The sequence below is a fragment of the Ovis aries genome, chromosome 9 (assembly GCF_016772045.2).
Source record: "Ovis aries strain OAR_USU_Benz2616 breed Rambouillet chromosome 9, ARS-UI_Ramb_v3.0, whole genome shotgun sequence".
Classification (NCBI taxonomy): Eukaryota; Metazoa; Chordata; class Mammalia; order Artiodactyla; family Bovidae; genus Ovis; species Ovis aries.
In genome coordinates, this window is record NC_056062.1 from 28,083,425 (window position 1) to 28,108,792 (window position 25,368).

At 40.6% G+C, this 25,368-nt stretch overlaps 1 protein-coding gene across 8 annotated transcripts in view; it reads right to left on the reverse strand.

Annotated features, from left to right (window-relative positions):
* NSMCE2 (NSE2 (MMS21) homolog, SMC5-SMC6 complex SUMO ligase) overlaps nucleotides 1-25,368 on the reverse strand; it is a 231,632-nt gene that overhangs the window by 205,343 nt on the left and 921 nt on the right. For all 8 annotated transcript variants that reach the window (XM_004011642.5, XM_027972906.2, XM_012183579.4 and 5 more), the window contains exon 2: nucleotides 19,097-19,273. In XM_004011642.5, the coding sequence (XP_004011691.1) occupies nucleotides 19,097-19,259 (163 nt within the window). In that variant the 5' untranslated portion in view covers nucleotides 19,260-19,273. The remainder of the gene's footprint in view (nucleotides 1-19,096; nucleotides 19,274-25,368) is intronic.

Here is a 25,368-nt window from a genome sequence, read left to right on the forward strand (position 1 = left end):
TTATTTGCAAAATCAGCTTTCTGATCAGAAGGCATATGTAGAATTCATTTAGTAAACACAAGTGTACAGCTACTTCCTTCAAGGCATCCCACTCTCAAGGGGCAGAGGTTTTCAAACTTCAGGAGGAATCAGAACTACTTGGGCTGCTTTTTTTAAAACACAGATTCCTGGGCTTGGCTTCTAGAACTCCAATTCTGCAATTTTAAATAAGCATTCCAGTTGTTTCTATGACTGGCTGTTGAGGACGGCAGTTTGAGAAACATCTCTGTAGGGGTTTCAAAGAGACAGAACCTTTCAAGTACTTACAATCCCCAAGCATTTTTTCCATTTCAGAACTTACTGCAGCTACTGCCACGTTGCTCCTGTTGGCTGTGTACCACACACACCTATGTCCTTTTATGTAGATTTCATTTGCCGTCACTTTTAAGTTCCAATATCTATGTCCTGATTGAGTGATATAACATAACTCTTTACCTTGTATTTGAGATATGCCTAATCCTCTAAACCCCAACACCTCCAAACATGTGATGACTGAAGGCTCCTGATACATGGACTATTTCCTGACCTCTGAATACAGAAGATTCATTAACCGTGACTGCCGACCTACAAAACTGACCATGGTCTCATTCACAGTCTTGCTCTCAGAATAACACTTTCAACACTGCTGCTAGTAAACATGTCTTCAGTATAGTATACATTTTCAGACAGAGATTGGAATGTCAAAACCCATGCAAATTTAACTCACAAAACCTTCATGTGTACAAAACAATATGAACCACAACACAGCAACAATCAGGGACCTGATGGATCCTGGGATGGAATGTAGATTATGACAGAGGAATTTACCTGCATTACAGATATCTGACATAAGCTCACTGAAGGAAGCTGGAGGGTAAAGGAGCTGACTTAAGCAACCCTGAATGGTGTTTTGACTGAAAACTGTTAATACTAAAGACAAAAAGAACTGTACATAAACACTGTATGCTAGCTTATAATGTTGTCCATCATGGAGGTATGGGCTAACAATTCTGAAACTGCTTTACAAAATAAAGTATCTGGATGGTGGACAGTGGGAACCAAGTCTCTTAATGTTGAAGAGGGAAGTTACAGATAAGCAAAGGAAGAAGACTACAATTTTAGCATGTGATACTAGATGAGAGTTCAAGACATCAGCATGAACACATGGATACCTTAATGCAGATACAGATGGACAGATACAGAAACAATGACAGCTATGTGTTCATATCTGTTAGTATACATGCATACACTTCCCATTTCTGACTGCTGAAAGGGCCTAGAAGCAGTGACATTCTGGTGCATGCTAAGTCGCTTCAGTTGTGTCCGATTCTTTTGCGACCCCAGGGACTGTAGCCTACCAGGACCCTCTGTCCACCGGATTCTCCAGGCAAGGACACTGGAGTGGGTTGCCATGCCTCATCCAGGGGATCTTCCCAACCTAGGGATCAAACCCGAGTCTCCTGCACTGGCAGGGAGATTCTTTACCACTAGTGCCATCAACAAGCATACCTAGAGCCCAGATCTTAGTTTTTAAGTATCAATTTCTGACAAATGGAACCAGAACGCTTTGGAGAAACAGATGAATTAGGAACTGGGACAGGGGAAATACAATTCTTTACAAAAGAATTCCCAATAGTGTATGTTGATATTTGTCCCTCTAAGAGGCGGAGCTTAACTCTCCTCACTTGTATGGGTAGATTTAATAACTTGTTTCCAAAGAACAGTACGTACAGGGAGAAAAAAGTAACTTCACAGTATACAAACCTGGTAAACACTCCTGGGCCCAGGTGCCAAAAATCTGTATCACAGCAAATCATGTTGATGGCATGTACCCCCTAGTTTCATGTGATGAGAAGGGCTCTTGACTTTCATGGACTTCTTGTCAAAACCACATCATCTCACTCTAACTATGACAAACCCAAATTCAGGGATATTCTACAAAATATCTAACCAGGATTCCTCAAAGTGGTCAAGGTTATAAAAACCAAGAAAAAAAAAATGGGGAAAAAAAGAAACATACTAAGATGTGACAAGAGATGGTGACTCCCTGCAATGTGACAGCCAGGACTGGATCTTGGACAATGTCTTGAAAAAAGACATTAGTGAAATCTGAGAAGTCTGGAGTGTACCATTTGGTTTAGTCAATAGTGAAGTACCAATGTTGTTTTTCAGTTCTGACAAACATACCATGGGAATGCAAGATCTCAACAAGTACGGGATGTGTGTGAGCGTATATGGAAACTCTTCTGAGTTTTCTACAACTTTCTGTAAAACTAATACTATTCAAAAATAAAAAGTTTATTTAAAAGAGAGAGACAGAGAGCACAGAACAACCAAATGAGAAAAAGAGACTGCAAAAAGAGATGAAGCTGCATTTAGAAAAGTCTACATGATTTAAAAAAGATAATTTTTAACTGCTATTTTACTTGCATGACTCGATGGACGTGAGTTTGAGAGAACTCCGGGAGATGGTGACGGACAGGGAGGCTGGCGTGCTGATTCATGGGGTCGCAAAGAGTCGGACACGACTGGGCGACTGAACTGAACTGAAGTAAGGCACTAGGCCAGATAACATTATTACTACAACTTACTTTCTTGGTATTCAGAACACCTACAAAACACACACACGAACATGAACTCTTTTCTCAACACCATCTTCAAATTGAAAAGATTAAATGGACTTGGATGCAGTGTGGCAGACAAACTGAAGCAGGAAATCAAGAAGTACGTCTGTTAACTAGTTCAACTATCTTAGACAAGTTATTTCGTCTTTCTGGGCCTCAGTTTCCTTATTTGTAATAGAAGGAGGTTTAAAAAGATGCTTTAGGATCCTTTCTGGGTGAAGACAGAACCACCTCCCTGAAACCAAATCCTGCTAGATGCGCTCCTATCCCCGGGCAGCCCCTCCTCTATCTCATCCGTCTGTAGCTTCACGCAGAACCCAGGATGCTGGCCCAGACCCTCTGCTCATTTCACATATTCTAAGTAACAAATACACATTGCGTGGCTTCAATTCCCTTGGGTAGGCTATTCCCAAATACTTCCCTTTTTGACCCCGAACTCAAAGACCAACTGCTTAGTGGTCATCTCCACTTGGAGACATGTCTAAGCTGAATTCATTTCCCCCAAAACACTAGTCCTTGAGCTCCCATTTGTGGTAGGCAGAATAAAGGCCCCCCAAAGGTTCCATTTCCTAATCCACAGAACCTGGGAGTACGTACATTTCATGGAGAGAGAGAATTAAGGTTGCTAATCAACTGACCTTGAGAAGGGGAGATAAATTACCCTGGGTTACTCTGGGTATACCTAGTAACAATATAATCATGAGGGCCTCTATTGATGAAGGAGAGCACGAGGGTCAATGTCACAGTGATGCAGGATGAGAAAGACCGGACTGGCCACTGCTACGCGGGAAGATGGAAGGAATGTGAGCAGCCTCCAGAAGCTGAGAAAGGCAAGAGAACAACTCTCCCCCGGAGCCTCCACCAAGGAACCCAGCCCTTCTGACACGGAGATTTTAGCCCAGGGAGACCCACTTCAGACCTCTGACCTCCAGCTCTGTCAGAGAAGACTGTTGTTTTAAGCCGCTAAGTCTCTGGTAAGCTGTTCCACAGAAATAGCAAAATAATACACTGGGCTCTTAACAGGGAATGCTTCAGTCGGCAGCGAGTATCAGCACTGACTTCTTCCTTTTCCCTCAATTTCCATATTCAGTAGATCATTGAGTGTCATCAATTATCCCCTCTTTGTCTCTTATGAATCTGTCTACTTCTCACCAACCTCACACCATCTTTCTAGTCTAAGTCACTACTACCTAATGCCTGGGCCCGAACAGCCTCCTGACTGGTTGGTCTACCTTCAGCTCATTCCTAGGAAACCACTTGCCACATTATAGCCAGAGAATTAAAGCAAATACCAATTATAATACTCAACACCTCTAATAAACATATGAGTACCTATCCTAGCTCTTAAAATTTCACTTCTTTTCCAGATCCAGAGTTAAAATGCAGTCTTAATGAAAAAGAGAAGTTAAATCAGTCACCTCTTAAACACTGACAGGAAATTCAAATTTTGGCAAGTATACTATCTAAAGGTTCTTGAGAAATCCACTCCCATGGTGCTCATTGGTTGGGACCAATGAAATCCATTAAATAAACACAGAACAAAAGTTTATTAAAATCCCTGTTCATAAGGCAGTCATCTGCTTCACTTGTGCTCTAACTGTATAAAAATGTGAAGGATTTTGCTTATGTTTTGCAAAGTTCCCCTACTGGTGAGAACAGTAAGGATGACAAGCAAAAACAAGATCACTGGAGTGAAAATGCAAATATTAGTATCTTTAAATAACTGGATGAATGGGAAATTATGGTAACATGACATCAGTTAATCAAAAGGGAAAAGAATAAAGAGAAACTGTTTCACAGTCAATCATATGAAACAATCTCTGAGTTCATCTGGATCTATAAGAAGGCTTCTGGGTATTATTAGGGATTTGATATATGAATTTAGTAGGGTTCATTACTAACTATTATTGGTATTCTCCTTCCCAATTATTAAGTATCTAAACACAGGTGCATAGTGCACCTTGGAAAAATAAGGCAGATACAGGGAAATTCTTTGAAATTCAACAAACTCCAAAATAACCCAAGGACTCCGGAGGGCTCCATTCTAAGAGAGTAGAGAGCACTAACAAAAAGTGCATCTTCTGTGTAACAGACCACATAATCTCTTTTTGCAACCAGTTTAAATATCTATTTCAGTCTGTCCCAAAGGTGCTCTGATCCTCTGTGCTTGAAATTAAATCCCATACTAATTTTTCTGAAACTAGAACACACTTCTGCTTCAGAAACCATCATAGACATCATTTTGTTCCTACTGAGAAGATAATGCCCACCCCCAATCCCTTTCCCCCACACAAACTTAGCCATCACAACACATTTTCTCAGAGTCATTCTCCATTCCAATGGGAAAGTATATATTTAACAATTATTTATCCACCAATTCTCTTTATTATCAAGGTAAGTGTTTACAGGCTGACAAGCCAAGGTGAAAAGTACATCCAGCATGACAAAGTGCATAAACTGTCTCAAACTAGGAACAACTGTGAAAAGGAGATATTGGCCATATTTTACCCACAAAGAAAAAGCAGCTCAAAGAACTGAAGTAACCGGTTTAAAGTTACACAGATAGTAGATAACAGAACTTGCATTTTAACTCAGGGAATTTGTATAATATTAAATTTGTACAATATTTACTTTATACAATACTAATTCTCAACCAAGAGCTCCAAAGGAACATTCCCCTCTGCAAAGGGCCCAAATAACTCTTTACATTTTTTTTTTTTTTTTTTTTTTACCTGCAGTGGTCAAAAAGTAATTGACCTGAAACTAACGATTTTTCAATTAAAAAAAAAAAATCTAATGAAAACAGCTCTGTGGACTCTTCGGAGATTGAATAAAAACTATTAACTGACAGTAAAACAAGCAAACAAATAAATGAGAGGATGTGTTCAAAAATTTGGAAAAAAAAGTAACTGACCAATAAAATGTGAGTGCTTTGTGCCAAGTATTGTGGAGGGCATTTTATACATGTTATTCAATTCTCACATCAACCCTAAATAAGGTGGGAATAAAGGAGCTGTTTGTGGGCCCACAATCAAATACTCATTAGATATTAGGACAATATTATCCCCTATTTTACAGATGAAGAAGCCAAAACCTCAAGTCTCCATGCTATTAACTTTCAGACCTGGTTCTTAAAAGTCCTAAATTATTCTACCTAGCCAACCAAAGTATTTTGCTGCCCTATCAGGCAAAAAGGAAAAGAAGGAAGGAAAGTGGCAGTAACCGAGGCCTTCCTACTGCAGGATGAAATGTACTACGTCGTCTTGATGTAATGGTACTAAAGCTCTAACACATGGTGCTAAAAATCTGAGAAGGGCCAAACTGCAGCTAGTCTTCAAGGTGAACTACTTGCACCTCCCTGGATCTGTCAGGTATTGGGAAGCAATTCTTCATGTGCCTCACACATCTCTGCACAATGTGCGGAAGCATGACCTGCCCTTTTGTCCCAGACTATCTTTCAAGGATGTTTGTATAATGAACAAAGCTTTGGAAGACTAAGACAGAGCAAGAGTCTCACTCCAGAGCAAAAGTCAGGCGGGCTTACTGCCTATTAAAAACATCTGAGTTCCCCAAGCTTAAGGTTCCTCAACTCCAACACAAGCCCACTACAGTATCGCTCTTGAGCTCTGGAGCTGTTCCCTGTCAACCCTGAAAGGACTCAGATTGGGAGTGAACCTACAGGAGGTAGGTAGAATCACAAGGCTTGATGTACCACAGAAAAGGCCTCTGTCTCAGTCTCAGGAGTCTCCTGCCCTCTGCCAGCATCCATCCAACCGTGGCAGGCTAACTTGATGGCATCCACTTAGGGTAAAACCCCAGACCCTCCACAGACCTTGACACCAAACTCTTTGGACCACCTCTCACCTTTGCTTTCCTCGGAGGTACCCTCTCCCACTCTACAGAAACCACTATTCATCTTCTGGTCATCATCTTCTACATGAAACTCCTCCGGAAGATCCTTAGCTAGGATTTACTAACCCCACAGTGCCCCCATTGTTTACTATACATACTGTACTCTCACAGCACTTTTAAAGTTTTATTTTACTTACTCATTTGTGTGCTGTACCAGTTAATCAATTTATTGCCTCTCCCAGCTCAAAGCTTATCTTTTTATACATGCTCTGTGGTAATGAATGAAATTGCTTTAAGCATTTCTTCTTACAGTGAGCAGAATGTTAAACTTTCTCAAAGGGGGTAGTGCTGGAGGACACTGCAGGAGGAAGGGAGCTCTGCAGAGAACATCACACTTAATGATGAAAGACTGAATGTTTCTGTCCTAAGATAAGGAACACAATAAGATGCCTGTTGCGCTTCCCAAATGGCTCAGTCGTAAAGCATCCACATGCCAGTGCTGGAGATGCGGGTTCAAGCCCTGGGTCAGGAAGATCCCCTGGAGAAGGAAATAGCAACCCACTCCAGTATTCTTGCCTGGAAAATTCCAGGGACAGAGGAGCCTGATGAGCTAGAGTCCATGGGGTTGCCTAAACAACAAGGATGCCTGTTCCTGCCACTTCTATTAAACACTGAATTTACCGCAGGTTCCAGCATCAGGCAAGAAAAAGAAATAAAAAGACTGGAAAGGAAGACATGAAACTATCTCTATTCACAGATGACATGATCTTGCATAAAGAAAATCCTACCACATCCATTAAAAATACACACATATATATATACAATATACATATATATATATAAACTAATAAGTGAGTTCAGCAAGATTGCGGGATACAAGATCAGATAAAAATCAATTGTATTTTCAAAATTTGCAATGAACAATTTGAAAACGAAATTAAGAAAATAATTCCATTTACAACAGCACCAAAAAGAATAAGATGCTTTAGAATAAACTAACAAAAGAAATGCAAAACTAATGCTGAGTACACTGTTGACAGAAATTAAATAAGATCTAAATAAATGCAATCCCATCAGAAACCCAGCTGTCTTCTTTGTAGAAACTGATAGGCTGATCCTTAAATTCATATAGAATTACAAGAGACCCCAAAGACCCAAAACAATTTTGTAAAAGAAGAGCAAAGTTGGAGGACTATACTTCCCAACTTCAACTCTTACTACAGACCTACAAGACGCTGCGGTACAGGCATAAGGACAGGACTATAGAATTCTATCAATGGAACAGAATTAATTGAGAGACCAAAAATTATCATGTATGCCAATGGTCAACTGAATTTCAACAAAGAGGAACGAAGACTACTGGAGAAGTCTTATTCCTTCTCATTGGAGAAGGAATGGTGCCGGGACAACTGGGCAGTTACATGCGAAAGAATGAAACTGGACCACTAACTCAAACCGTGTACAAAATTCATTCAAAATTTAATATAATAGCTAAAGCTAGAATCAGGGGAAGAGCAGATCCAAATGGTAATGAAGCCTCCTCTCAACTTCAGTCTAGGCTTAAGTGCCAACTCAAAAATGCCTTTAAAGAAATTCATGCAAGGAATGCCTCTTGCGAGCTGGTCACATGCAAAAGTGAAGCAAGACGCACATCTGTTTGGAACTTGCCCCAAGGGCCTCTAGTTCTTCTCCAAATTGGGTTCATAACTCCCACCCACAGAGAGAAAGCCAGTGCCTGGAGCAGCACTCAGGGAGAAGCAAATTAGCATTTCCAAGGTCAACTGCTGACAGGCCTAATGGTTTACAGCAACCAAAATATTCTGGCTGCTTAAGTTAAGAGGCTTCGCTTGCTCAACACCAGCAAGAAACTAATTTAGCACAACTACAAAATATGAAAATATTGTAGGTGTGGAGTCAAATCAGCATGTGACAGTTCAAAAGAAACAAATATTAATAGGATCTGCAGAAGTAAGTAATTTTAAGCTAGTTAAACAATTTTGGGAAAAACCTAAAATACCAATCTCACCAGTGGTAGAGGACTGATAAGAATTTAAAAAAAAAAAAGAGAGAGAAATCAACAGATAATATATTATCCTATTTTACCAACTGGTTTAACGTGAATATTCACCAAAACCACTTTAAAAAATCTGCAAAACTAACTGATTTAACTACCATTAAAATTTTCTGCCCTCCTCAGAGACTCAACGGAAACTAAAATGCCCTCTGTACTTGCTGCTATTACAACTGCCACTTCTAACATGGAACTATTAAGCATCTGAAACATTGCTAGCCCAGACTAAGAAAAGAATGTGGGTACAAAAATAACTCAACTGTCATATTGATTATATGTTGAGATAATATTTTAGACAACATTAGATTAAATAAAATATTACTAAATTATTGTCTCCTCTTTTTTCTTACTTTTTGTAATGAGGATACTAGAAAAATTTTAATTAAACATGTGGCTCACATATTTTTACTGGACAGTGCTGCTACATATAAATAATACTTTAAATTTATGAGGCACACACATACGTAATTTCAGGTGTAAAGTAGAGAAACAGGGAGAAATGGATCTGGCTAATAAATATCTTCTGTACAATAATCAAATTGGTTTCATCTTTTAATTACCAATCTAATAAAACCTCCTTTCTGCTTACTGAAAGACAAACTTTTATGTCTTTTAAAAAGGACCTGATGTTTCAAAAATGATTCTAAAGTATGTTCTACTTCTGCTATGAACTGTCTCCTTTTCCTAAAATTAAAATAGTCTTAATTCTTTTCAGTGATCAAAGATACATGATAAAGTGCCAATCTAATTTTAAAATCTGATCAAGTGACTCCATTTCAGTTTTTTCTGTGGTAGTCATTTTCATACCTGTTAGGTCTTTGAAACCAAACCCCTGCTTTTGCTTCAAAGATTTTTTAAAAAGTAGAATCAACACAAAGATTGTTCTCCAGCATCTAGAAAAATGCAGGCAGTATTGAGGTACTATACAAACTCTGTTTTAAAAACTAAAATAGGACTCATTTACTGTTTCAAAAAGCAACATCCCAACGTGAAGGGGAGAGCTTAGCAAACAGGGGAGCACAGCAAGCCATTATTTCCACACATTCCATCACGTGTAGAAACCATGCCAACTCTCAGGTTGTTCGAGTCAGGGGAAGAAAGAGAATCTGGAGGTGCTGGAATGGCTGGAAATTTATGGAGTGAGAGTGCAGAGTAACACGAGGTGAGGTGAGGCCAGCGACAGCCCAGACTTTCCTCTCTGTGGGTCTTAAAAAGGAAACAGCCCGGCTTTCTGACTAAGGAAGGCAACAGGAAAGGAAAACACACTTCACACTTTCTAACGTCCCCAAACTGTCCCCACTACAGCTGGCCCACCGATAGAGTTATACCTACTGTTCATATTTGTGTGAACAGCTGGTTTTTAAATGTTATCGACAACAACAAGATTCACTAAGGAAGAATGGTAAGTAATAAATATGAGATGTACTTTTCTATTTTGTGACAGGGCCAGCCTCTATCTCTGGTAAATGAACTGAGTAACCTGGATAAATAGAAATAAAGCCAGTGGAAAGGAGAGGTATAGTCCTCGTTTCTTCCTGGAAAAGGTCACCTTAACCTTAATAGCCCTACCTTTCTGTTGTTCTGATAGAATCAACACATTTTTTTATATCCTTAGATATACAGAATAACTCAGGTTCCAAGTTACGAAATTTCAGTAACTTAGTGATTATACCTTTTAAACAATCTTGAACCTGCAATTAGCAAACCCAGTACGGGCCCAACAGCACCTGATTGACAAGTGTTCTGGTGCCACCTAGTGGTGTATGCTTCCCCTCAAAGGGGAAATAATGATTAGACCAGGGTTCCTGGCCCATGGAGAAGCAACATCAGCTTGTCCTAGACCTATTGAAACTTTATTACTGAGTCCCAGGAATCTGTTTCAATAAGCCCTCTAAGTTAATTCCTCCCACATTTGAACACTACTGGATTAATCAGTACCAACACAAAAATTAAGTGCAAAGTCTTAAAAAATTAGGTTCAACAATGAACAAAAGTGCTCAGTTTCTAATTTTGGAAAGCAATTTAGTTTTCTGCATTTTGAATCCAAATTATCTGTATTTAAGGAACTGCGTTAAAAGCCATTTACTAACACATTAATATACATCCAACATTTGAGAGTCCCAGTCTCTGAAAATATCCTAAATGCACCCTGAGGTCTATGCCCCGAGGAAAGCCAGTTCAAAGGAAAGGCCAAACACAAAACAAAACAAAAATACAATGAAAGTGAAAGTTGCTCAGTCGTGTCCCACTCTTTGCGACCCTATGGACTATATAGCACATGGAATTCTCCAGGCCAGAGTACTGGAGTGGAGAGATGAAAGTGAAACAACCCCTTTTCAAGGGGGTCTTCCCAACCCAGAGATTGAACCAATATCTCCCGCCCTGGGGGTAGATTCTTTACCGGCTAAGCCACCAGGGAAGCCCAAGAGCACTGGAGACAGTAACCTATTCCTTCTCCGTCATATCTTCCTGAGCCGTGAATCAAATCGGGGTCTCCTGCATTTCAGGTGGATTCGTTACCAGATGAGCTACCAAGGAAGCCAAGCCCAAGAAAGTGAAAGTGTTAGTCGCTCAGGCTCTTTGCAATCTCATGGACTGTAGCCCACCAGGCTCCTCAGTCCATGGAATTCTCCAGGCAAGAACACTGGAGTCAGTTGCAATTCCCTCCTCCAGGGGATCTTCCCATCCCAGGGATCAAACCCAGATCTCCTATATTGCAGGCAGATTCTTCACCACATGAGCCACCTTAAGAAAAAGCATCAACTGTTATCAGGATATCAGGTTATGGCCTCTTAAGGGGGCCCACCTGAAAAAGGGGAACACATGAAAAGCCAAGGTGGTAGAACACTGGCGGGTTTTAAATAGAATCACCAAAGAGCTTCCCAAGGGGCACAGTGGTGGAGAACCCAGCTGCCAGCGCAGGAGATGCAAGAGACACGGATTCCATCCCCGGGCTGGGCAGATCCCTTGGAGAAGGGAACGGCAACCTGCTCCAGAGTTACTGCCCGGAAAATTCCATGAACAGAGGAACCTGGCGTGCTACAGTCTGTGGGGTCACAAAGAGTCGGACATGGCTGAGTGACGGAGAGCACACTGATGATAACACCCCCTAATAATACGAGACATTGCAAAGGTCCACTGTTTATATCTGCTCCTATGCAACTATGTGGAGAAGGCAATGGCAGCCCACTCCAGCACTCTTGCCTGGAGAATACCATGGATGGAGGAGCCTGGTGGGCTGCAGTCCATGGGGTCGCTAAGAGTCGGACATGACTGAGCGACTTCACTTTGACTTTTCACTCTCATGCATTGGAGAAGGAAATGGCAACCCATTCCAGTATTCTTGCCTGGAGAAGCCCAGGGACGGGGGAGCCTGGTGGGCTGCCGTCTATGGGGTCGCACAGAGTCAGACACGACTGAAGCGACTTAGCAGTAGCAGTATGCAACTATGTTATAAAGTAATCAAGAGAAAAGCAGGTCTGATGAAGGCTTGCTGAAGTGTTTATTTTCTATGTAGGTCTTAGAGGAGAACTCGGTTACTTTAAATAACTTAAAACAACTGGCATTCATTAAGAGAAGTTCCATAATGCATCTAGTTGTTTGCATTCCCTTAAATTCAGCCTGATATTATGCTCTTCTTGGGGGGGGGGGGACTAATTTTTAATAAGTATCTGTTTATTTATAATTTAAAAGCTATATGCTTGAAGTAAAACAACTGGATCAAGAGATATATGCCCAATATGACTACTGGTTGACAGAGTCACAAGTATATATACCATCCTTTACTCCATGGCTTAAATGACAAACCTATCACTTAAAAGAAAAAAATCAACTCTTTAAAGGCTAACCATACAAAACCAAGCCTCAAATATGACAGGTAACATCACAGACATTAATATCGATTGCATAAAATATAAAGGAACTGCAATAAGAGATAGAGAAAAATATACCCCCAAAATGCCTCTGACATCACTAACAGCTGGTAAGAATTACTGCCATCCACTGAGGGTCATCAGAAAGAGAGGGGCTGAAATCAGGCCAAACTGGTTTTAAATTCAAATCCCCTAACTGTCACTAAGGTGTGTGCCTGTGGTACACAGTGAGCCTCATTTCAACTCAGTGAGCCTCATTTCCCCATGTATAGAGTGAGGATAAGACTACCCCATTCAGTGATTTTCACCACCTTGCCTGTCTGCCTGCCTTCTCAGTCGTGTCCAACTCTTTACAACCCTATGGACTGTAGCCCGCCAGACTCCTCTGTCTATGGGATTTCCCAGGCAAGAATACTAGAGAGAGTTATTTCCTTCTCCAGATCTTCCGGACCCAGGGATCAAACCAGCGTCTCTTGCATTGGCAGGCCAGGTCCTTCACCACTGCACCATGTGGGATTTTCACTGCATGCACCTTTATTTAATAGTATCGGCCCACAGTCAGCTCTCCTAGCTCACTTTTCTTCACTGACTTCAACTCTTACATCAGGAGGTGAGACATGTTCCCAGATGAAGACTAAACAATACAATAATGGTGGTGATACATTTAACAGTATCTCATATGTATCTCCAGGACACAAGTCAACAGTACATGGAATTTTATCAGCTGAGGAAAAGGCTTCCATACAAGACAGAGAGAGAACAAATAAAGTGACTACACCAGTGATAAAAGTATGCTTCCCCCAGAGTTTGCTCAGATTAATGTCCACTTAGTCAGTGATACTATCTAACCATCTCATTCTCTGCTGCACTCTTTTTCTTTTGCCTTCAATCTTTCCCAGCATCAGGATCTTTTTCAATGAGTCGGTTCTTTGCATCTGGTGACCAAAGTATTGGTGCTTCAGCTTCACCATCAGTCCTTCCAATGAATACTCGGAGTTGATTTCCTTTAGGATTGGCTGGTTTGATCTCCTTGCAGTCCAAGGGACTCTCAAGAGTCTTCTCCAAAAAAAAAAAAAAAAAAAAAAAGAAGAGTCTTCACCAGCACCACAGTTCAAAAGCAGCAGTTCTTCAGTGCTCAGCCTTCTTTATGGTCTAACTCTCACATCTGTACATGAAAAATGCTACTGGAAAAACCATAGCATTTGACTCTACAGGCCTTTGTTGGGTATGTAATGAAGCCTCCATAAAAACCCAAAAGGGTGGGGTTCGGGGAGCTTCTGGGCTGGTAAACACACAGAGGTGCTTGGGAGGATGGCAGGCTTGTGGAGGGCACAGGAGGTCTGTGCCCTTTCCCACTCACCTTGCCCTAGGCATCTCTTCCACCTGGCTGTTCCTGAGATGTACCCTTTTATAATAAATCAGCAATCGAGGACGTAAACTGCTTTCCTGAGTTCTGTGAGCTGCTCCAGCTAATTCTATCAATAGAACCCAAAGGGCAGACTTACAGGACTGAGTCCATAGCTTGTGAGATCTGACACTAACTCCAGGTATAGTGTCAGAACCAAACTGAACTGTAGGACACCCAGCTGGTGGCTGCAGAGATTTGGAGAACTGCTTAGAGTGGGGAAAACACCTAGACATTTGATAGCTGGAAGTGTCAGAAGCACTGTGAGTAGCAGAGTAGGAACAGTGCGGTTTTCCCTACCCCTGGGAACTATGAAGACACAGGCAAAATGACTGAGCTCTTCTAGAGACCTGGATTTTTAATATTCTGTAGGCCACACCTTTATACTTTTAACACTACAGATACCGTAATTTTCAATAGTCTTCATATATTTAAGTTATAATAATCTCTTGCTTTTATAATTGGCTCCAGTTACAAAGTGATATAAGACATACAAACATTGGCTTCTTATGGTTACTGTTATTTTTATTGTCTTTTGGCCACCACCCCACTATCATTACTTTCTTCTAATTACTGCTTCTACTCAATAACATTATTACGGAAGAAAGTATAAGAGTGAGGCCCAAAAGAAACCTTCCCCGTAACTAGAGTCCTGGCTGTAAGAAGCAGTTCTTTAGACAAAGAAATTTATTACAATATAATGAAAATCCAGATCTTCCTAAGAAAATAAGTCTTGAGAATGTGGCGTCAGTATGTGCTGGCTTCTCAAACCAGTCAGTAATTCTGAAAATAAATTTAACATAAAGGATTTAAGTAAAATAATTATTCCTTTTTCACAAAATTAGATGATGAGTGAAAGGGTTATGGGTGGTCATAATTTTCTTTTTCTATTCATCAAATTTTCAGATTTAGGAATGTCTTATTTCAGGAGGAGAACTAGAATACTACCCCCAAAAGCATTCAAATTGAGAAGTATGCACTCAACTAAATGCTTAATGTTTGCAAAACTTCCATTATTCATGAAGAGGACAAATTTCCAAGACCACACAATTTTTTAACTCTGACCACTGTTCTTTATGGAGAAGGCAATGGCAACCCACTCCAGTACTCTTGCCTGGAGAATCCCATGGACAGAGGAGCCTGGTGGGCTGCAGTCCGTGGGGTCGCTAGGAGTTGGACACAACTGAGCAGCTTCACTTTCACTTTTCACTTTCATGCATTGGTGAAGGAAATGGCAACCCACTCCAGTGATCTTGCCTGGAGAATCCCAGGGACAGTGGGGCCTGGTGGGCTGCTGTCTATGCAGTCGCACAGAGTCAGACACGACTGAAGCGGCTTAGCAGCAGCAGCAGTAGCTGTTCCTTATTCATCATTAACTCTCAAGTAACTGTCACAAAGTTGAAAACTGTTTCTTGCCTGGATGGTGTAAGGTGTGAAAAAGAAAAGGAACCAGGTTTAAAAAGGTGATGATTCTTAGCTGGAATACAAATTCCAGATACAAGAAAGAAAACTGATTATCATTCAGTCAATTCACCGTATCACTTCTATCAGTCAAGATGCACTGGCTGCAAGGGGAGGAAACCTGTCCACCATTGTTTAACCAAAAAGGAACTGATTTTGCTGCCATTATGAGTCTAAAAATAGTACAGGGTCAGCACAATGACCCCAAAAGATCCCAGCTTCTTCTTTCCACAACTCTGCCTTTGTAAACAGAAGACACTAAAACCTAGGAAATGCACAAATGTCCAAGGAAAGTTGTTGAAAACTCCACTTGCAGAAAAGGACAAAAGCTGATGGGCTGTTTCAGAAAAAGCCTTGCAACCTCACTTTGGAATTTCAAAGGGAGAAGGAAAAGAAGAGGAAACGGGAGAGGGAAAAGAAAGGAAAATCAGATACTGTCAACCTCAACAAAATAACCAAAACTTTCTGAGCTAAATATCACTAAATGTTACTTCAATATTATCCAACTGCTGCAAATGCCACTTGAAGGACAAAATCAATTTTCAATAAAGTGTAATGGTTAAGGACAGAAACCCTGCAGTCAAATCCCTTATGCTCAAATCTCAACTCCCACTGCTGAGCAACTGTGTGACCTTAGGAAGGTACTCAGATTCACTAAGCCTCAGTGGCTCACAGCGGGGATAACAATAGCCCTTACTTTGCAGGATCACAGGTCGGACCAAGTGAGACAGCACCAGTAGAAACAACAGGTCTGATGCATGTACCAAACCCAGCTCTGGCCTTTGGAGCAGGATGGCCATCACCATCACCACTGTACCCTGGCATAGTTCAACAGACATCCAGTCCCCGCCTGACCTCAATAACGGAAGTCTTTCTGCTCTGCTTCTTTCAGCAAGCCACAGAAACAAAGCAGTAAAAAAATCTGAAAGCTCTCCATCAGAATTTTCTCATCTGCTGAATCCTTGGGCAATTTAAATATGCATCTTTTTATTCTTTACTTCCAAATGTTCCTCACATATTCAGCAAGAATCAGATATTTCTCAGATAAAAAATTATAAGTACAAAATTCAAAGAAAATTACCTATCTTTGAGCAAGTTACAGAACTAAGGCTGTAACTGGGACTAAAGCCCATATCGGGATAATTTTAAGTCCTTCATTTAAGTGGCAATTTTGGTTCTGTCTCTTAAAAGTCTTTCATCTACTGTTGGAGACTGAGTTAGCATCAAATTTACTTAAATGCCGAGTGTTTTTCTACTCTCTGGATCCTTGGACAGCACCTCAGTCTGGTGCCAAGCGAAGACTGCTCTCCTAACAAGCGTCTGCTCAATTACTCCAGTGGGGATCATTCTAGGCCTCCTCTCTGTATGCAGTTTCTCCTGTCACCTAAATCCTGCTCACAGGCACTCCAGTTCAGGTTCATAACCAGATGTTCTCAGGGTGTGGTCCCCAAGACCCTTCCACAAGGTCCACAGGATCAGAACTCTGTTCATAGTAACTGTCAGACCTGTAATGGAGTAGCTGCAGCAGAGACCACATGGCCCGCAGAGTTTAAGATATTTGTCATCTGACCCCTGATGGGAAAACTCTGCCAATCTCTGCTTTAGAGCACGAATCTTTCAAAAAGTGATGCTTATGTTTCCTCTTAAATGACATAGAAGATGTTGCATTTTGCATCAAAATATACATCTTATTAAACAAAACAAAAAAGAAGTTTGTATTAAAAACACTCAGAAATCTTCAAACCAAATCCTGAAAAAAAACTGATACAACCCTCCAGGAGGTTATGTAACAGCTCTTCTCTCATGGTTTAAGATTTTATTATGAGTTTCCCCAGGACTACCTACCAAAGCCAAATCTCCATCAGCATCAAAAAGAGACTATAAATCAGGCTGGACAGGGGTAAGACCTTTAGAGAATACCCACTAAAGATGGGTGACTTCTGCTGCCTTCTATGAATGAATATCTAGTATGGATCTCACCTTCCTACCATGAGTGACTGTAAGGCTGGGCAAAACATAGGAAACAACTGCTTTCAGGCATTGAGACACCAGGCAGAGCAGAATTGGGATTCCTGAGAAATCAAGTGAGGTAAGTCCTCTAATTGCTCTCCTCCCTGCAGAAAGGAGGAAGAATCTAAGTGGAGCACAGCAGTCTGGAAGGACCAAAGAGACAGGGACTGGCGTTCAAGTTGCTGAGCATTAGGGGTTTTGCAAGACAGGGCACAGTGAGGGAGGTATGCAGAGAAAGCCCTTCAGGAATCTATACAGAGATTCCTCCTAAAAGCTAAATCGACCCTAAGTGAAGCCACTGTGTGCGTGCTCAGTCGCTAAGTCATGTCCAACTCTTTGAGAATCCATGAACTCTAGCCTGCCAGGCTCCTCTGTCCATGGGATTTCTCTGGCAAGAATACAGGAGTTTGCCATTTCCTTCTCCAGAGGATCTTCCCCACCTTAGGACTGAACCTGTGTCTCCTGCACTGTAGGCAGATTCTTTACCACTGAGAAAACTACACTAGACCTGTCCTAATGAAGTTTAACAACAAGTCTGGAATGGATCAACCTAATCCACAAATTACTTAGCTGCCAACCAAAACAAAGGTCAATACTCTTCAAAGGAAGATGACAAAATTCGGAAACTCCACAACATAATGTACTCAAGCAGCAATGGACAGGGCTGACAGAATCAGCAGACAAGGATATTAAAACAGACAAAGATATTATAAATACACTTCATGTGCTCAAGAATACAAAAGAAAACTTGAGCATAATGAAGAGAAAAATAAGATTCCATTTAATTCTTTTTTATGTCTTCTAAAGCTCAAAAAAGTCTCTGAAATTAAAAGTCCCCCAGATAGACTTAGCATATTAGACCCTTGAAAAGACAGGACTAATGAACTTGAAGACACAGCAAAAGAAACTATTCATACTGAAGCCAAGGAGGAAAAAAAGAACTTGAAAAAAATGACCCAGGCCTCGGTGACTTATGGGACAGTACCAAGCAGTCTAACAATACATGCGACTGGAGCCCCAGAAGGAGAAGGGAGAGAAACAGCAGCAGAAATTTTTTTCCAAATTTGATCAAAACCGTAAGTCTACAAATCCATAAAGCTCAAAGAACATCACAGAGAATAAACAAAGTAAATCACATCAAGGCATATCACAATCAAATTGCTGAAAAACAGTGATAGTAAAACGAAAGAAGAAACATTATGTTGCGCCCCTGCTTCTATATGTGATAGATACAAAATAAAAATAAATCTAAACCAAACAAAGCAAATACTGTCTTCCTAGATCTTCTCATCAAAAAATTGTGGTCAAGTTCAGGAAAACTGAACTTTTCTCATTTTATTGTAGAGGCCTTCCTTTACGAGCACCCCTAGCATCAGCTTAGGCTGTCTACTGAGTAATTAAGCATGAACAAAATATAGTTAAATTACTGAAAAATAACTATCACAATGCTATATACCATACAGTTCACAAATATCACATACTTTTGACTGTATGTTCCTTGAGATCAGAAACCTTCATGTTTCAGCACATAAATTTCTAGCGCAGTTTCTAGTGGTTTGAACATAAGGGTTTGAACACAAACAAATGAGTCAATCTCATCTCATCCTCAGTACATTACTATGCGGTGTACATACAAGATGAGAAAACAAGATGCCCAGAGGGTTAAATGAGTGTCCCAAGCTCGCCCAAAAGGTGACTGGTATCTCACATCCCTAGAGCAATGCCACTGCACAGGGTTACCTCAAAACAGACACAAAAGAAAGAAGTTTTAATTATTACTTACTCTGAGTTTCCACGAGATCCAAAGCCACACTAGAAGCTGTGTCCATCCCGGAGCTGATACAGGATTGGAAGTTTTTCAAGGAGGACAGTGCAGATTCTACACCACTGAAGGATATAAAACCAGTTGAACCTGAACCTGAACTTGAAGTGGAACGCCCCGGCATCTTGAAATTATTACCTAGGTTTTCAAACACAGTGAAATGAGATTTATGAATAAGAATAATAACTGCATAGAAAAACAGAACCACTAGAAATATCCATATGACTATATCTAGTATCTCTACAAATGCTACACTATTCTATATCCCTTGAAAGGATATCAAAGCATTGTGCCATTATCTGGGCCACCAAACACAATATCTGCCCTTTAATATACAGGGAAGGTAGATGTTCTCATTTTTTAAAGGAAGGATAATACCCTCTTCCAAAAGATTCCCTGATTCTCTAAAGAATTCAACAAGAGCTCAGTGCCCAAAAACCTAAAACAAAAATGGGTCAGAAAGAGTAGACTGCTCATATGATGCATTTTTCCAAAAAAAGAAAATAGTAGCAATAAAATAGTTTAATAAGGGAGAATTTTCAAAACCTGCAATTTTTAACTTACGTGACATATAAGTACTGATTTTAAGGCAGTGAATTAGAAGCCACCTCCAGGCCCTGGCATAAAAACCAAACTCTCTCTCTACACCATCAAATTTTACAGCTTGAAACAGACAAGCAATGACCTTAGAAGTCACATGCTGAAGATGGAGAATCACCAAAAGGAAGGAGCCTAGGTTCCCACATCACTGCTTGGAGGAAAACTGCCCACCAGTCAGGTTCCATGCATGAAAGAAATCGAAAAGAACTTCAGTTTTCCAAAGCCATTTAGATTTGGGGGTACATCTATTATTATAACACCAATTGTTGTTCAAAAAACACAACCCTGCAAGGACCAAATGATATGGTTCAAGTATTCAGTTATCTGGGGGGTCAATCTAGATTCCAGTGTAAGTCTAAATTGTCCAGAACAGCACTATCTAAAAAAACTTCTTTCCTCCATGACAAACATGTTCTTCCTATAGTCTGCATTGTCCAATATGGAAGCCACCATGCATGTGGGATTATTATTTAGCAGTGATTACTGATGGTCACAATAGCATCAGTAGCCTGACAGAAGAACTGAGTTTTAAATTTTATTTCATTATAACCAATTTAAATTTAAATAGCCATACTGTAAGTCAACTACACTTTCAAAAAAATAGTAACATATCCACATTGAAACAGATTTCAGTTACTGAACAGTAACTCAGTTCAGTTACTCAGTTGTGTCTGACTCTTTGCGACCCCATGAATTGCAGCACTCCAGGCCTCCCTGTCCATCACCAACTCCCGGAGTTCACTCAAACTCATATCCATCAAGTTGGTGATGCCATCCAGCCATCTCATCCTCTGTCATCCCCTTCTCCTCCTGCCCCCAATCCCTCCCAGCATCAGAGTTTTTTCCAATGAGTCAACTCTTCTCATGAGGCGGCCAAAGTATTGGAGTTTCAGCTTCAGCATCAGTCCTTCCAATGAACACCTAGGACTGATCTCTTTTAGAATGGACTGGTTGGATCTCCTTGCAGTCCAAGGGACTCTCAAGAGTCTTCTCCAAAACCACAGTTCAAAAGCATCAATTCTTCAGCGCTCAGCTTTCTTCACAGTCCAACTCTCACATCCATACATGACTACTGGAAAAACCATGGCCTTGAGTAGACGGACGTTTGTTGGCAAAGTAATGTCTCTGCTTTTTAATATGCAATCTAGGTTGGTCATACAGAGAAGGCGATGGCACCTCACTCCAATACTCTTGTCTGGAAAATTCCATGGACGGAGGAGCCTGGTAGGCTGCAGTCCATGGGGTCGATAAGAGTCGGACACAACTGAACGACTTCCCTTTCACTTTTCACTTTCATGCATTGGAGATGTAAATGGCAACCCACTCCAGTGTTCTTGCCTGGAGAATCCCAGGGACGGGGGAGCCTGGTGGGCTGCCATCTATGGGGTCACAGAGTCGGACGCGACTGAAGTGACTTAGCAGGCAGGCGGGTTGGTAATAACTTTCCTTTCAAGGAGTAAGCATCTTTTAATTTCATGGCTGTAATCACCATCTGCAGTGATTCTGGAGCCCCAAAAAATAAAGTCTGACACTGTTTCCACTCTTTCCCCACCTATTTCCCAAGAAGTGATGGGACCAGATGCCATGATCTTCATTTTCTGAATGTTGAGCTTTAAGCCAACTTTTTCACTCTCCTCTTTCACTTTCATCAAGAGGCTTTTAGTTCCTCTTCACTTTCTGCCATAAGGGTGGTGTCATCTGCATATCTGAGGTTATTGATATTTCTCCTGGCAATCTTGATTCCAGCTTGTGCTTCTTCCAGCACAGTGTTTCTCATGATGTACTCTGCATATAAGTTAAATAAGCAGGGTGACAGTATACAGCCTTGACGCACTCCTTTTCCTATTTGGAACCAGTCTGTTGTTCCATGTCCAGTTCTAACTGTTGCTTCCTGACCTACATTTAGGTTTCTCAAGAGGCAGGTCAAGTGGTCTGGTATTCCCATCTCTCTCAGAATTTTCCACAGTTTATTGTGATCCACACAGTCAAAGCCTTTGGCATAGTCAATAAAGCAGAAATAGATGTTTTCTGGAACTCTCTTCCTTTTTCCATGATCCAGAGGATGTTGGCAATTTGATCTCTGGTTCCTCTGCCTTTTCTAAAACCAACTTGAACATCTGGAAGTTCACGCTTCACGTACTGCTGAAGCCTGGCTTGGAGAATTTTGAGCATTACTTTACTAGCATGTGAGATGAGTGCAATTGTGTGGTAGTTTGAGCATTCTTTGGCATTGTCTTTCTTCTAAACAGATTTAGATGTCTTTTTATATCAATATCAAAACTTAAAAAAAATCATTATTCTTGGTACATGGTCACATTCTTTAATCAGTTTATTAGCCATATCTGTTTTTAATACTATGACATGGGTGTTTTTGAAGATGTATTATCTCAATATGATCTTATTATTTTCATTTTTCTTCCTGAAATTCTGTTCAAAACTGCATGTCATGCTTATGAATGTGAAGCTGTTGACACCTTCAAATGAGTCAGTTCTGAAGACTATTTTTTTAAAAAACTGTAAAATACTACAAGTAACCTACTGTGAAGCTCAGAAGTAAGGAAAATGTTTTCTATTCTAATCTCATTTTTCCAATAGATATATGTAAATATTTCATCATTAATATTTTTACCTATTTCTGCCTCTATTCAGAGGATCTCTGTTCAACAAATATCTTTTATAAAACCAAACTTATCAAGTAAGTTACCTATTATTATTTTTGTCAATACTCTGCTATGTAGAAACAATGCAAAAAAAATATATTAAATAACCACATGTGTCTAGTGGCTACTGCATTGGACAGCACTGTTCTAGAAATACAATTATCAAAGTATAAGATATATATACACATATACACATACTATATATATATATATACTATCACACACATACATACACACTAGGGGTTAGGCTAGTCACAGTATGAACAGGACATATCTTCCTAGAATATTAATTCTACTTAAAGAAAACATGAAACACATTTATATTAAAACAAACATTAGTTACGTTATAGAGTAAAACGTGGGGGCAATACTAGTAGGCGTTGACTACTAAAAAATCCAGTAGGGGTTCAACATGTAGCCTCTGGAGCCGGACTATGTGAGTTCAAAGCCTGATTTTGCCTTTAAAGTAGCTGAATAACTTGCAACAAATTATTTAACCTGTCAATGCCTGCCTTTCCCTTTCTGCAACATGAGGATGATCCAGTGCCAGTATCAAGGGTTACTGGGAGGACTAAATGAGTTCACTTGTTTAACAAAACACTCAGAATAATGCCTGGCAAATCATCTTTTAAAATGAGAACAAATATCACCACTGACTTAATCATCACTGTGAGCAGCAATACAGAATAGTGCATAAGTGAAATGGACCCTGGACACCAATGCCTGGAAATTCCACCTGTCCACAACACTCAAAACTGCATCACTCTGAACAGCTTAACTTCTCTATCTTCGGTTCCCACCCTCCCCCCTACCCCATGTAAAAAGGAGATAAGCCATTATTGTAAGGATAAATTAAATTTTACAGTTTTCTCAAACTTGTCTGATCTTAAGAATCAGTTGAAATACTTTCTAAAAATACAGATTAATGGATACTATCTCAGACCTACTGAATCAGTCTCTAGTGGACATTCTGAGGAAATGATATTTTTATGAAGCACCCCAAATAATTCAGGTATGGTGAACACTGAGATAATTGTGCTCTCCAAAATTCATGTTTACCATAACTTCCAAAGTGATGACATATGAAGATGGAACCTTCGGGAGATGATTAGGTTTAAGTGAGGGGGGAGCTCTCATGATGAGATTGGCATCATTAGAAGAGGAAGAGACACAGGGCTCACTCTCTCTGTCCTTCATGTAAAGATACAGGAAGGTGGCCATCTGCAAATAAGGAGGACAGCCCTCACCAGTACTCAACTACACCAGCAACTTCTAGTCTTCAAAACTGTGAGAAATAAATTTCTGTTGCTTAAACCACCAGTCTATGATAATTTTTAACAGGAGCCTGAAGTAAGACACAATGTATATAAGGATTAAGGGCTTTCCTGATAGCTCAGTTGGTGAAGAATCTGCAATGCAGGGTTCGATTCCTGGGCCTGGAAGATCCGCTGGAGAAGGGATAGGCTACCCATTCCAGTATTCTTGGGCTTCCCTTGTGGTTCTGCTGGTAAAGAATCCACCTGCAATGCAGGAGCCCCAGGTTCGATTGCTGGGTTGGGAAGATCCCCTGAAGGGAAAAGCTACCCACTCCAATATTCTGGCCTGGAGAATTCCATGGGCTGTATAGTCCATGGGGTCGGAAAGAGTTGAACACGACTAAGCGACTTTCACTTTCACTTCTTCATCTCCATATAAGGATTAATATAATCCAGGACAAATGGAAAGCCATCCTTTTTATATGAATGCAGAATTCACATTACTCCAATGAAACTTTACACTTGCAGACAGGTGAGGAAAACATCTTTCTGTAATTCTGAACTACCGAGAGGAACGATTCAGATCCAAAAGCAAAGAGAAATGGCTTTTCCCTACCTCTGACAGAGGAGCCTGGCGGGCAATAGTTCATAGGGTCACAGAGTTGGACACAACTGAAGTGACTTAGCATGCAAGTACAGCTAAGTACATAAGTCACAGGGCAGCCTGCCACAACAAAGAATTATTTGGTCCCAAATGTCAGTGCAGTAGTTGAGAAACCTTGGTTCAAACTAACCACTTCATGAAGCCTTCCTCGGTGAACAGTGATTATTTTGTTCTCTATACTTATGGTCTCAAACAAAGCTTAAAACAGGGTTACCCACTTCCTGAGTTTTTCCCCTAGCATATTATGTTGCCTTCCCTAACAGGCCTTGTCTTCATCAGTTGGTGCTGCTGTAACAAAATACCACAGACACAGTAACATATAAACAGAAACATTTCTACGTTCTGGAGGTTATGAAGTCCAAGGTCAAGCCACCAGCACAGTCACATTCTGCTGAAGGCCCTCTTCCTGTGGTTCATGGCCAAGGTCTTCTAGTTCTGTGTCTTTACATGGTAGAAGGGGTAAGGGACCTCTCCAGAGCCTCTTTTATAAAGGTATCAAGCCTACTTGGAGGGCTCTATCCTCATGATCTAAGCACTTCCCAAAGGCTCTAGCGCCTAATTACCATCATCTTGGCTTTGGGAATTCAACATATGAACTGGGGGTGGGGTGGGAGAGAATATAAACATTCAGACCACAACGGGTCTTTAAGATTCTCTGTAGATGGGGTGGCCAATAATTAGCTAATGTAAAAATAAAAATATTCCTCTCATCTTTGGGTACAGCAAGTGGTAAACACACAAATAACCTAGATACTGTGCTGACCACCTTTAAATCCATAGGGCCCTATACAAGTTCAGCCACCAGAGCTGTACCTTCTTTTTCAATATGCAAGGCTACATCTTGCATATTGTTGAATCGTTCTCTTATCCATACAAGCAATTGCTTGTTTTCTTCTTCATGCTACTACTATCCGCTCCCCCTCAACCACACACACATATTCTACTTTAAAGTGAAAGTAAAGTCGCTCAGTCCTGTCTTGACTCTTTGCGACCCCATGGACTATAGCCTACCAGGCTCCTCTGTCCATGGGATTTTCCAGACAATAGTACTGG